The sequence below is a fragment of the Rhinopithecus bieti genome, unplaced genomic scaffold (genome assembly GCF_001698545.2).
Source record: "Rhinopithecus bieti isolate Rb0 unplaced genomic scaffold, ASM169854v2 scaffold_7985, whole genome shotgun sequence".
In the NCBI taxonomy this organism is placed as follows: Eukaryota; Metazoa; Chordata; class Mammalia; order Primates; family Cercopithecidae; genus Rhinopithecus; species Rhinopithecus bieti.
The window spans coordinates 1,519,385-1,534,029 of record NW_016805762.1 but is presented as its reverse complement, the minus strand read 5'-3'; the positions used below and the strand labels follow the sequence as shown (position 1 = coordinate 1,534,029).

The 14,645-nt window shown below is 48.7% G+C and overlaps 1 protein-coding gene across 6 annotated transcripts in view; it reads right to left on the bottom strand.

Annotated features, from left to right (window-relative positions):
- Positions 1–14,645, bottom strand: part of SAMD4A (sterile alpha motif domain containing 4A) — a 235,685-nt gene that overhangs the window by 25,063 nt on the left and 195,977 nt on the right. For 5 of the 6 annotated variants that reach the window (XM_017873663.1, XM_017873665.1, XM_017873664.1 and 2 more), the window contains 2 exons: positions 7,260–7,593; positions 3,474–3,559 (listed from right to left, as the gene is read on the bottom strand). In XM_017873663.1, coding sequence (XP_017729152.1) covers positions 3,474–3,559; positions 7,260–7,593 — 420 coding nt within the window. Of the gene's footprint in view, positions 1–3,473; positions 3,560–7,259; positions 7,594–12,852; positions 12,957–14,645 lie in introns of those variants that run through there. The other variant, XM_017873669.1, reaches the window with a different exon arrangement.

Genomic DNA, 14,645 nt, shown 5'->3' with positions numbered 1-14,645 from the left:
CACCCGAGAAGGTGGGAATGTTGGTGCCTCTACAGGGAGGGCAGCACATTCCCTGAGCACCTCAGTGGGTGGTGGGGTTCCTTTCCTTCAGAGCTGCAGATGGGAGCCAGCCCCTTAGCAGTGCTGAATGACAGTGGGGGGCAGTTCTCAGTTGGGGCTGTGGTGCTGGGTCGTGGCTGGCTCCAGGAGTTTCTGAACACTGGTTCCTGACGTACAGAGGAGTGCTCAGTTACAGGGGATTGGCGTTGGCTATGATGCCCAATATCTCACTGCAGCCCCAGGCTGGGCTGGGGAGCACCTTCCTGAGGGGCCTGGAGGGGAAGGGAAGGCTTCATGCCCAGCAACTGCCCGGGCACTCCTAGTCACCACTCCAGAGTTCTGGCCCTCTCAGGCCTAGACCAATGCATCTGTCTGGAGGAAGATGGCTATGGTATCCCAGTGTATGTGGCTGGATGAAAAGGTTCATAAAGAGGCAACAGCCATTCTTCCCAGAGTCACCTCAAGACACAGTGAAGTGCCCAGAGGCCTGGGATTATAACTCAGGAGTCAAAGTGACTGGTCTCAGAAATAAAATTCAGAACTTCCCTCTCCTTCCTTTCATGACTCTGGGGACTCAGTCCCTCCGTCCTGGGGAGGAAGGGAGGTGTCCTGGCCCAGTTAATACCTTCCCTGCTCCAAGCCAGCTAAGGAACAGCATGTCCGGGCTATGAAAGGGCGTCCTGTCTCTCTGCGCCCGGGTGAACCTTCTTCCAGGATGGAGGCTGTGCGCCTCCACGGGGCCTCACAGGCAGGGCGTGTTCTGCCCACACAGAATAACCAGAGGCTATGGAAAATTATTCAGACGCTTTTCCTCTCTCTCAAACTAAAATCATAAAAAGCCCTGAACAACATTTTCCCTTCCAAAGCAGCACGCAGGCCCCTCCATCCTGACTTGAACTTAGCAAGCAGACACCTCACCAGCTCCTTCCTGCCTGGGGCCTCCAGCCATGAGAGGCCCCTCTGGGCAATCAGAGGAGATCACTTGGGGCTGCACGGAGGTAAAGGGGAAAAAACAAAACCAGAGCCAGGATACCCAGGGAGGACACGCAGGACGGCGGGAAAGCGAGAAGCGTCAGGCCAAAGTTTCAGGGCTGGCGAGGGACAGTTAGGAAGCCTGTGGATTGTTTGGCACGGGCAGCTGGAGGACTCATTATTTCTGTCTCAGGTGCTCAGCTGTCTTGAGGCAAGGTGGACAGTACCTTGTCCTCCAATATCAATGCTGACAGCGGGCATGGGAGAGGAAGCAGAGTTCCGGTTTGCTTTTATCAGAGGCTGAAATCCTCCCCATGCTGTCTGCCCCAACCCACCCACAAATGTCCTACTTCCCAACAAAACACGGAGCCCTGCAGACATCACTCTCTTCTGCCTCCTTACGAACCGAGCCTCTACCACCAGGACTCTCGCTTGCCTTCCAGGTTTGAGTGTGGAGAGGATTCCTCCATGGAAATGCCCTGTTCTGGCTCCAGGTTTGGTGCCCGCTGCTGCTCCTCTGTGCTCCGGGGAACGCAGGGATGACCTTATCAGAGGCCTTCTCATCATGGCTGTGATGGTCTGTTTCTTTCTGTCTCACCCCTTCTCTCACTACTGTGACCTGCCTAGTTCGGGACAGGGACTAGGTGCTCAGTAAGTATCTATGGAATGAACGAGTTGTAACATTCTTCACTGTGTTGCCTTCTCTTCCTTCGTCACTTTTTCCTGGCCAAAACAAGTCCAGTGTCAGGATTGGAAATAGAAAAGGATTACTCAAGGCTTGTGGGGAGAAGGCCTTGTCCCTGAAACAAAGTCACAGATAAGCCTTCAATACAGGCTTTTGACAGCGCCTGGGTGCTCTAGGGAAGCCATTAAAGAGGGAAAAAACATTTTTATTTTCAGTGAAAAGTCTAGTACTTTGGTATAGTTGAACATTTCAGAGGATGGCATGTCTGAGCCCCCAACCTAGGCGGCTGGTCACCATCGTCACACTGACAGCTTTGGCCAGAGCCGCTTGGGCACGTAAGAATCCATACGGCCAAGAGGAGAAGCTGCAAAAATGAGGGTCTGGGGAAGTGGGGAAGGGGGAGCTGGGATGGAATCCCAGAGGACAACTGTACCCTTGTATGTGAAGTGTGGGTAGCAGATGAGGGCCCTGAGAACTGAGTGAGACCTTCAATAGCCCAGGGCCCATGCGGCAGCTGGGAGGGTGAGAACGTGAGAGGGAAGTGGAGAAGGGGCCTGGCTGCTGTGCTGGGCATCTCCCTTCACCAGAGCCCTCTGGACTCCTGGAGTACTGGCTGCCAATGCAGCAAAGGTGAGGAGGCCTGGGGCCTTTATTATCTTTTTTTTTCCCCTGAGACAAGTCTCACTCTGTTGCTCTCGCTGGAATGCAGTGATAGGATCATAGCTCACTGTAGCCTTGGCCACCTGGGCTCAGACCATCCATCCTCCCACACTGGCTTTCCGAGTAGCTGGGATTACAGGTGTGTACCACCACACCTGGCTTTTTTTTTTTTTTTTTTTTTTTTTTTTTTTGCAGTGACAGGGTCTTGATATGTTGTCTAGGCTGGTCTCAAGCTCCTGGCCTCAAGTGATCCTCCCACCTTGGCCTCCCAAAGTGTGGGGATTACGGGCGTGAGCCACTGCCCCAGCTCCTTTACCATCTTATTCTCACATTAAAATCCTACAAAAAGACTTCGCCACCGTAGGTTTATCTGGTCCCAAGTTTTCTCTAGTCTAGGCCTTGCCTCTGTAGCTCTTTGTGGGGAGGGAGGGGTGCCCAAGAAGCCACTGGAGTTTTAGGTCTGAGGTGCAGCTCCCTCTCCCTACATGCCCCTCAGGGACAGCCACCAGTGCAGATGGCTGCCTAGCCCGCCATGCCCAAGTGTCTGTCTCACTCTGTATATGAAGACTATGCCTGAGAGTCCGGTAGGCACACCTGCAGCCCGCCTCAGGCCTCCTCCAAAAGGATAGATAGCAAATATGATTCCTATAACAATCGCAAGCGCGCGCGCGCACACACACACACACACACACTCGTTATTTCTTTTATGGGCTCTCTTTCTCCCTTCCTCTCTCCAGTTCCCTGAGCTAAAAGCCAAGAGTTCAACACAAGATTTTTAAAAGACTTGAAAACGCCCAGGGCTAAGCAGCAGGGCTCGTGTGTTATCCTGCGAGGCTTGGCCACCCGGGGCTGCTTCCCCAGCCAGAAGTCGTCTCAGGCGTTCGCTGCACATCAGAGCACTTGGTCTGGGCAAATTTTTGGACACCAAAGTAATGTTCAAGCTGTGTTTGGGTTTGAGGCTGTCATAGCCTAGTTCTGCCCAACCTATTATTAATAACTGTCCACCACTCAAAAACAAGTTGTTGGAGACTAAAATGATCACATCACAGAAACTCTGAGAACCTTTTCTAAGCAATAAAAACAAAAAATTGGTTTTGTAAAACCTGTCACTACTCACCTCATGAATTAGACACTTGTCTATGAGCTGTAAATAAGAACTTATGTTTTCCTCATCGGGTCTGGAGACCAAGAGCTGTGTGCACACTGTAATTAAAAAGAAAAGATGAATTAGAAAAATGCACCCCTTTCTAATCTCTGGGACCTGACTCTCATTTCCCTTCAGGACCAACATTCTGAGAGGTATGTGTGTCTGCAGCTTTATGTAAGGCTCACAAAAAAGGCCAAGAGGCTCCTCATTCCACAGAAGTCAAAGGCTCAGACACCGTGGGAGCCCTTGCCTTGAGAAGCCCCTTGGGTTAATGCCAGTCGTGCCATTCTATGTGAAGCCTTCTGCAATAAGACACTTCATGAGAGGAAGAACACAGCAGTGAATAGTGGCGTCCTGAGCTCCGTCTTTGAAAGTGGCTCTGTGTGAGGGGCTTCAAAAGCATCCAAGACCCTGACACTGTCAGAGAGAGCAGCCTCCGTGATTTTATGAATGAGCGCGCACCCCTCGCCAGGTGCAGAGGCAGTGGCGTTTGTGTTTGGAGGAACGAGCTGGCACCTCCTGGAGACGGGGAGGTGTGTGGGTGTTCACATGCGCAGGAGGCCTGCTACTCACTCCTCAGAGGGTTGCTTTCTCAGAGTGATATGCACATTTATGCACACATAGGCGCAGGCTCACCTACACACTCAAGTCAGTGCTAATGAGGATGGAGCAGAGTTAGTCTGAGGGTAGAGTACACACATGCACTGGCTTTCTCACCGCTACGTTACTGTGGCCCATTCTGGTCTCATCATAGAGGTGACGATTCCCCGACTTTCTTAGTCGTGTTTACAGGGCCATGGTGGAGATGGGTGGACAAAAGGAGTCAACCAGAGAGTAAAAAATGCCTGACACTCAAGGAGACCAAGCTTGAAACCTGGCATCATACTTCATTCCTCCCTGTCCCTAACCCAGCATGGCCGTTTGGTTACACAATCCCATTTATTTCTTGCCTTTGCATGTAGACTTTTAGTATAACATTGTTTGTCATAACAAAACCTTGTAAACCACCTCACTGCCTATTAATTGGGACTTTGTTAAATACATTATGGTTTATGCATACAGTAGAATAGTATGCCACCTTTAAAAAAACTTTGAGATGGTGCTATTTGTATTGACAGAAATATTGTAAGTATATGTATTTTTAAAATTTTATTCTTTTTTTTTTGTTTGTTTTTGAGAGACAGGGTCTCACTATGTTGCCCAGGCTGATCTTGAACTCCTGGGCTCAAGTGATTCACTTCAGCCTCCCAAAGTGCCAGGATTACAGGCATGAGCCACCGTGCCCGGCTATTGTATTTTTAAAAAACCCATCAGCCTGCAGAAAATAATGTAAATAAGGTCTGCGTGTGTGTAAAAGTGAATATTCATGTGCTTATGTATGATGATGAAGTTTCTGAAAGGATATCCCAAAACTTAACAGTGACTCTCCCTGGGAATGAGGATGGCAGGGTTTGGGGTGGGGGAAGGGTGGTTTTCCACTTTCCACCATTTTGTTAATTTGAATTGTGTATGCTGAGTGTGAACTGGGGTTACAGTTTCCTTTAAAGTAGTTAAAATATAAAGAAGCAGTGCCATAGCAGTGTGGGTCTCTTAAGAAGTGGGGCAATGTACCGCGTGTTCAGTAGCTGCTCCACTTGGGCTTGGCGGAGCTGTGTCTTCACCCATGGGGAAATCTGTTCTAATCCAACACGGCTAAGGGGTGGGTGGGGGAGAGTGAGGGCCCACCCTGGCCATCAAGCTCCAAGGGAAGCTGTGAGTCATCTCTTCCACCAGATTACTATGAATTTAAGTCTTTTTTTAGGACATGCCTTAAGGTGGGTGGTGGAAGGGTGGGAGTTGCTCTTACTGCAAACTGGTTTTTTAAAATGGTCTGAAATATTGGACAATAACAGAGAAAAAATTGTTTTCCCCTTCCAAAGAAAAGTGCTGGCATTACCACATGTTAGAAAATAATCAAGATGTCTTGTAAGACACCAGATCAAGCATAAATTATTCTAATGGTGGATATTTTCGAGGATATGGAAATAAGGGTCTGCCCCAGAAAAGGCAGAGGGTAGCCCAGGTAGAAAGGGGCACTCTTACCCAAAGGACCACGCTGTGGATTCTACCCTCCCCGACAGGCGCGTACCCAGCATGTATGCTTGGATGGTCTGTGGGAAGGCCTAACTTTAGATACTGGTGTCATCGCTCAAGTTTTGCACCACCTACTTATGAGGCATCTACTGTAAGCACTGTGCTACAAGCAAGGTATTGAGTAGCTATTAAAAGTGGTCTGACTGTGCTGCAGACTAATGAAGATACAGTCAAGCAAACAGGCAATTACAGTCTAGTGTGAACTGGGCTAAGACAAGGAAAGTAAAGGGGGACGTGAGGCAGGTGAGAGGGGGTACCTCACCCAGCCCAGTGGATCAGCAGGCTTCCTGGAGCATGTGAGGACTTGGCTAAGACCTGGAGAAGGAGGCATGACCCAGGTGAAGGGAATGGGGTGAGGAAAAGAGTGTTATAGGCAAGGCTGTCCCATGTGGATGTGCAGGCTGTGCACTACACAAGTGCATGCCAAGGTGAGTGCTAGCGGTGCCGTGTCCACTCAGACAGGGCACCATCTTGTACTTCACATGAAGGATGAAGGCTTTGTATAAACTAGTAGGGGCCTAGGTTCTAGGCAGAGGGGAGATGTGTACAAAGGCTCAGAAGCCAAGAAAATATGCGAACTTTTGAGAACTCAAAGATATAAAGTCTCAAAGATATAAAGTCTATATCTTTGAGAACTCAAAGACATAGAACTCAAAGATATAAAGAGTATAGAATGGAGGTGGTAAGGGCTCTGGAGGTAACAAGGAGACACTAGATGACACATGACTCTTTAGGTTTGGATTTTGTCACCTAAGAGCAGAAAGAACCATCAGATGAAACTCTACCTTGTTCTATCTTGAGCTGATAAGAAGGCACAGTGGTAACTATGTGCATGATGGAGAGACTGCAGGGTTCAAATTCCAGCCCTGCCATCAGCTGTGTAAGCTCAGGTGGGCTAATTAGCCTGTGTGCCTCAGTTTCCTCCTCTGTAAAATGGGATAACTTGGGGATTAAGTAAGCTCTATAGGTAAAGCATGTGTCTGCTACAGAGGAAAAGTTAAATAAATGCCAGCTATTCGTACTAGAGCATTTCGCACGGCAGGCCAGCCGTGAAGAGAGAATATAAACGCAGACACGGGAGAATGAGAACAAAACAGTTCCATGCTGGGAATCTTCCAAACCCTGGCCACATCAGAGAACACTTTCAGTGGTGAGGAGACAGGCAACTGCTAAGGCTGGCATCTTTCTGCACAGGGAGATCTTTGGGCTCTGGCTAAAGGCGTCTGTGCCCCTTCAGTTTGTCACTCATTTTCTGCCACTTTTGCTTTGGGGAGAGGGTGAGATGCTGAGTGAATGGTTTGTTCCCAAAATCATCTTTTTCGGAGTTCTTCCCACCTTCCTCCCACAAGGGTCCACTGGCCCAATGAGCACTGTCATAAAAGGGCTGGCATCCCCTGGTCTGAGGGAGTTGGGAGAGAAAGGAGCCCGGATTAAGGAGTAGGTCTCCGGGGGTCACAAAAGGCTTAACCTCCCTGAGCTGCACGTTCCCTATCTGTAAGATGGAGCTAATGATGTCTACTTGGACAGGGAATTTATCCAGCACCCAGGGGAAGCCCCCAGGAGCCTGTCGCTCTGGTTAGTGGGATCCGAGAAGAAAAAAGAAATGGGCACATCGGGCTCTACCTTTCCCCATGACGCGTGTGAACTGCCCGGGGAGGTCCCCCTCCGGCAGGGGGGCGACGGCCAGCTCCCCATCGCAGCTGCTCAGCTGGTGCGGCTGGAGCCCCCCACTGGCCCCGGCCGAGGGGGTGGCCGTGGCGCCAGTGGCTGTGGCCCCATCTTTGCAGTCGGGGCTCTGGCTCTCGGGGCCCATCAGTGAGGGCTGGCGCGGGGCCTGGGGCTCCCGGGGACGAGCCTCGGGCGTGGTGCTCGGGGAGCCGTAGGCCTTGATGGGAGTCAGGATCATCTGGTGTAGTTCCTGGAGCGGGACGCGCAGGCTGCCCCCCTCGATGATGTCCTGGACGAGGAGAGCAGGAAGACCTCCGTTAGGCTCAGGAATAAGGGTCGTCCACCCCTGTACCTGTCCTCCCCTGCCCTGAGCTCGTGGATTCGTGGCTGCTGGTACCCTCATCAGGATGTTTTTGGAAAAAGGGACCACTTTCGCTTCATCATTCTAATATTGGCCCAGGTAGAAAATTGGAAAATACAGATAGGTGTAGTGAGGAAAATACACACCATCAGAAAATCCCACTATCTAGAGATGACCACTAAAACAGTTTGGTGTATTTCCTTTTCTGCCTCCCTCGGTGCATTTCTGTAAAATGTGGTTACACATTTTACAGTCACATGCTTTAGAAGCTGTACAACAAAGTTGGGTGACATGATGGCTCTGTGTCCTGTGTATGCTTTGTTCTGGATGAAATAGCCTGTTCACACCTTCACTCAGTCCACGACACAAGCAGCACAGGGTAGCGATTAAGAGCAGAGACTCTGGGTCAGAGGCTGGGGTTTGGATTCTTGCACTCCCATGTGACCCTGGACAAATGGCTTAACCACTTTGTGCCTCAGTTTCCCTGTGTACAAAATGAGCACATCGTAGCTGCCTCATTGCCTTTAGGGTTCCCCAGGGAGTTGATATCCAGCCACGAGATAACTATACCATGCCAGGGGCTGTGGTATGGGCCGGGGCTGCTGTGAGGGGAAGCTCCTGGAGAGGGTGACATTGGTGCAAGGACCCAAATGAGCATGGGCATGAGGATCCTCGGGAGAAACGCCTCAGGTGGAGGGCACAGCAAGGGCAAAGGTTCTGAGCGGGGAGTGTGAGGAACAGCAAGGAGGCCTGCGATGGAGCAGGTGGGCAATGGTGTCCCGTCAGCCACCTAGGCCTGAGCCTGGAGGCCTTGGGCCGGGGCAGGGATGCTGGAATCTAGTCTAAGATGGGAAACCAGGGAAGGTTTCGAGCAAGGGAGTGCCAAGTTTTACAAGAATCATTCTGGAGAAGAATATGTATAGAACTGTAATATAACATACACATGTCTTTATGTGTTGTATAATAACATTGGATCATTCTGCACATATAGTTTGATATACTCGGCACTACTTATTAAAAACAGAAATAAAAGTTGATTCTGATAGATATTTCTCTCTGTGCCAGATGCTCACAGAGGCCCAAACACTGTGGCTTGGAGTGTGGCTGGGGCTCGGGAGCCTGGGACCCTGCCTGGCATGGTAGCTGGGGTGGACCCTCGGCAACAAAGCTGCTCCCCGTGTTTGTGCACATCAAGGTCTTCCTAGGACCTGGAAAGGACATTGACAATCAGGGCCCCGATTATTTATGAGGTATTTAATTTTTCTTTTTTTTTTTCTTTTTGAGACAGAGTCTTACTCTGTTGCCCAGGCTGGAGTGCAATGGCATGATCTCGGCTCACTGCAACCTCTGCCTCCTAGGTTGAAGTGATTCGCCTGCCTCAGCCTCCTGAATAGCTGCGATTACGGGCACGTGCCACCATGCTCAACTCATTTTTGTATTTTCAGCAAAGATGGGGTTTTACCATGTTGGCCAGGCTGGTCTTGAGCTTCTGACCCCAGGTGATCCGCCTGCCTCAGCTTCCCAAAGTGCTGGGAATACAGGCGTGAGCCATCGCACCCGGCCCAAAGTATTTAATTTTCTGAGAGCTCAGAATAGCAAGGACATTTAATAAAGCCTGATGCATGAGTATCCAATCCATTCCTGGGGTCCTCTCTTACACTTGCTTGATGGTGTCAGGGAATGCAAACATATGAAATGTGATAATTTCTGCACCCAAACATTTCCAATCAATCCATCAGAAAAAGGAAAGCTGCGGACGGCAGTCTTAAATGTGCCTGTTTCAACTGTGGGCAGCGAAGAACACCAACAGCCACACCCTGTCGTTGGCAGGAACCTGCTTTGTTTGGCGGGGAGGGGTGGGAAGTGGAGCCTGGATTATGCCTTAGCCTAGTTGGCACGAAGGGTTTATGAAGGAAGTGAAATTTTAATTAGCCACCAGAATTGTCTCTCAAACCTGGCCAGGGCCACTGTTCAGCCTATTTTAGGGGAGAAAGTCCCTTTTTCTCTTAGGAGAGTTTCACGTCTGCCACCTTCCTTCTACACATGACAGATGTCTCTGCAGCAGTCAGGCATGCTCCTGATCACTCCTTCCCTGCTGCCCACAGTAGACCCGGCCGTTTCCCAGCATCTAGATATCATGTGATTGGCTTCCTTGACTTGACCTGGTGATGTGACCAGGGCAGGCACAGGGAAGTGAGCTAGCTGACCCATGCCAGGAGAGCACTTACCACCTTTTCTGATCAGACTGCATGCTAACTAGGGGACCCCTGGATCCTACCTTGAGGTCCTGCCAATGGCCCAACCAGCCCCTGGGTTGCGGGGGACACTGACCACCTTGTCCAGCCCCTGACTAAGGAGGGGAAGGGAAAAGAGGGATGAAGCTTCCCTATGAAGAGGGGCTAGGAAAGCCACGCTGGGGTGATCACATGGATCCCTGCCATGCCATCTCATGCAGCTGCTGTCAATGGGATGAGCAAATGCATGCTTGGGACACTCTGTCAACTGCACCAAACCCCTGCCTGCTTTTGTCACATGGCAAGAAGGTTTCTCCAGCTAGTGGTGAGAGGAGATTTTGGTTGATTTTGGTTATGTGAAGAGACTTCAAACAGGAAACATATGCATGCTCCATTCAAATCTTATCTGATTCTTCTATTGGAGGCAACCACACCAAAAAATCAATCAATCAATAAAAAAACAAAAATCAAAAAAGAAACCAAAGACATAATGAATAATGTTGGACACTTTCTATAAAATATAACTTCCCAGGAATCATGTAGAATTTTGTTTTTCCCTCATAGACATCAAGCCATTGTCTCAAAGATAACACTTGGCTTACAACCAGTTAGCTCATCCCCTGATCAAGCTGGCATCAGTAGCATGGCACTGTGACCATCAGGTCATGTTCCTGACACTTAAAAATGAATTTCTGAACTCAAAACAGAGTGCCCAAATTGAGAAGGAACAGGGAAATGGCCAGAATGGAAATCAATCCAGCACCTTTGACTAACTGTGAGAATTAATTCTCCACGTTGACAAAAAAATGGGGAATCCACCCAAGTCTTTACTGATCTTTCATACAGAAAATATAATCCCACATGATAAACACAAAGAGGCACAGTGAAGCTGTTTACTAACTAACGTGCTGTTACAAAGCTGAGGAGCTCCTTTGAGATCAGACAACGGGAAGTCTGGTCCACCACTGACCACAGCCATCACTCAGGAGACAAGCAGGAAGGAAATTACTTCCTGACTTATACCAGCCCTGGTGTGGCTAACTTGGATCTCGGAGGAAGGTTGGTTCAGTGCCTTTCCTGGGCATATGACAACAACAAGCTGCCAACCATCTGGAAAAGAGAGTCTTGAGCAGCCGAAGTGTCCCCAGCACTCATGTGGTGTCTCTAACTCCATCCTTCCCTTTGTATAAGAAGAATTGGGATTCTCAAATAGACAGGACTCCTGTATCTAGCGCATTTGTTCTTTCCTCCTCTCATGCACCCATCAGCTGCTGAGCCCTGTCATCAACCAGGCACTGTTATACACTGGGGATATGAAAACAAATTAAGTCATAATCTTTGCTCTAAGGTGCTTATAGTTTCTGGGACCCACATGGTATGATGGGCATCAGGGCAGGGAGCTGTGGGAACATATAAGAGGGACCCCTGACCACCACTGCATGTTTCAGGAAAGGAGAAACAGCAGGAAAGGAACAAAGGATGAAAGGACTCTGTACATGGCCGAGCAGGGCTCAGTGAGATGAAGCTCAAGAGCTTTTCCAAGTCCTTACGAACCAACTTGCTAAGGAGTTTGGACTCACTCGAGTTTCTTTTTCTTAAAATCAGGATACCAGCAGCTCTCCTGATTACCTTAGGAAGTTTGCTGTACGGGCCAAATCCACCGATAGGGGTGAAACATTTTTAAAAAGTATACAATGTACCTTACTAGTATAAGGCATTATTATTATTACTCCGGGAATATTTAGCATTTAATATTAAGTTTCTCGGCTGCTTCTCTGCAGCACTTGATGGAATCGGGGGTCTCAGATCTGAACCCAAGAGGACAAGATCTGGATGTGTCTGAAGAAAAGGCACAGGCTTACAGAGAAGCATTTTCTCCTCCTGTAAGCAGCAATACATGGAAGTGAGGTGAATGTGTGAGTGTGTGTGTGTATTTCCTTCCTCCATGCCAGGGACCCAGGCTCAGAACATGGCTTAGCTTCACAGTTTGAGAGTGAATTGAAAAGGCAGGATGGTGAATAAAACCACGTGGAAACATTTTCATTACTCAAGATAAATGTTGAAAAATCTGCTCCAGTGACCATTCTAATTTCCCTTTTCCACCATATATCTTGAGAAGTCTACAATTCTGTACCCCATGGCCACTCACCCATTCACACCAACTGGGTCACAGGCTTCTGCTTCTGTTTCCTCCCATTGCCCTGAAACCTGTATCATCATGGCACAGTGACCTGCTGAGAGCCAATTTCAGAGGACACTGTTTCATCTCCATTGTACGTGACACTACCATGGCACCTGGCGGGATTCCTTCCTTCAAACCCTCCCGACCCTCTGGGCGAGCACAGCCCATATTATTGCTCAGCCCCTCCATATCTTACAGTGCTCCTAAGGGCCTGTCCACGCTCTTGACACACACTTCCTGGGAGTACCTATTATCAGTTACACTCAGACGACGCACAATCGGTCCTTTCAAACCTTGTGGGGCTCCTGGACTGTAGGCCTGCACTTCTGGTCACTGACTTGCCACTTCCACTTGCGTGTCTCACAGGCACCTCACACTCAACCCTTCCTATGGACCTCCATTTCCTGCCCCCACTTCTCCTATCTTTTCTGTCCCCAAATGCTGTGACACTCAAACCCAAGCCTCGTCACAATCACTGGACGCCCTCTAAATGATCTCTATCCTCCTCCTCCATCCTCACTGCCTCTATTTTGGTTCAAGGTCCCATCAAGACTTGCTATAGTTTCCTAATGAGTTTCCCGGCCAGCATCCTGCTCTTCTGAAGGCTTCCCACCTCATCACTGCACAGCGGTCTATTTCACCTCAGGAAGCTTCCCCACCTGCTATGGTGATGACGTCGATCAGACTGGGTTGTGAGATAATATGGTGCCATATCTAACTGTCCCAATGCATGTCCCCAGCTCCCCATGGCAGGAGCCATGTATGACTCACGGTTAACCTCCAGTGGATGGGGCAAATTGAGTCCCAGGCAGCTGCTTGATAAGGGTTCGGTAACTGAACAAAAGAGCTCTGCACACAGAGCTCAGACAGCCACCACTGATTATGAACTAACTATGGGCGGGGCCCCAGCTATCTCCTTAGAAATCTATGTGAGGTAAGAATACGGGAGGAAGGCAGGGGCAGATGACTCTTTTCCCAACAGCATCATCAGCCCAATGGTGTCTGGGAATGCCTGAGAAATGGCTGATTTGAGTCTGCCACTGGTGCCGTCAGTGGTAACAGGTTACAAACAACTCACTCCCTTGCAAAGCAGGAGTTAGGGGTTCCAGAGAAGAGAGGAGGGACAGGGGATGAGTCCTCAGTGGATGCCTGAGAGAGATTCCCTCCCACCCCAGCTCGTCAGCTTAGGCAGGGACAACACACAGGATATCCAAACATTTGGGTATTCTGACTCAAGCTCAACCCAGTCATCTGACACACATAAGCTCTCCTCTCTCAAAGAAGTCAGACTCGATAAACTCCATTTCTTTCCACTTGACCACTGGCTGCCATCACACTCTGCTCTGTAGGTGGCACCTTTTAACTTTCCCATTCCAGTGAACAGGGAGTCACTATTATTCTATGTGCAAAATCTGGGACACAGAAAACATCACTGACTTATCAAAGGCTAGATGGAAAGTCAATGGCATTTCGGGGTCACCCTTGCTACCGGGCTGCCAGAGTGTTCCCCATGCTGACTTCTGCCAGGCTGCAGGGAATAAAGCTAACAGGAATTTGTCTCCCAGGTGGGTGCGCTTCCTCAGTGATGGAGGATATGAATGAATCCTCAAGGCTGCTCCAGAAAGAAGGGAAAAAATCACCCTTTTACCATAACACTTAGCAATCTAATCCTTATGCAAAATATTTTCTGCACTTTCTAACAAAGAAAGAGTAAATTGGCCTTTTGAATGTTCCCCAAAGAGAATGGTTTCTCAATTTAAAAATGGCAATAGTCACTTAGACAAACTGCTTTCTAAAGTAGTATAAAATTAAAAACAACAACAAATAAACCTCAGGTTCCATTGGATTTCTCACTTGTGATCTGTAATTCACTTTAAGTAAGAAGAGATCTTTAATCACGGATGTGCACGTGAGAAGCCTCTGTCTATCTGGCCAGAGGTTTAAAAAGAAACGTTCCTTACAAAGTTATATATGTATATTCTATAAATATATATAACATATATGCATTGAATATAACTTTATATAGTCTATATAAAATTATACACACACATCTTTGTGCATCCGCTGAAAAATTACCACTCCATTAAATGTTTATGTGCTCACAAAATTTGCTTTATCCCTACCTCCCTCAATACTCTGTCCCCTTCCAAAATCCAAAAGCTCCCTGGAATTACTAGAAGAGGTTACCTCTAAAGCTCTGCAGGCTGCAAACACCCACAGAACTTCCCACCCACCACTCCTGCCTCCCAGTACTCATGCATAAGAATGCCAGCCCTGAGGCAGAGGCAATGCTGGTTCACTTGTGTGAGGCATGGGGCCTGCCCTCCTTTGGATCTTGGATGAAATCATGTCGTCATTAAGTCCTAAAAATGACATTGTTACCAGGGCAGCATCCAGACACAAAGGTAAGAAGAGGACCTGTGTAGGCAGCAAACAAAATGGGACAGTAGGCAGCTGATCACTGCTTTTAACGTTGGAATAAACTTTTTTCAGCATTTAGCATTTTTGAGATGGTTCCTATCAGAGTCATAGGGACCAACTCTGTTGTTAAGTTAAAGCCTGAA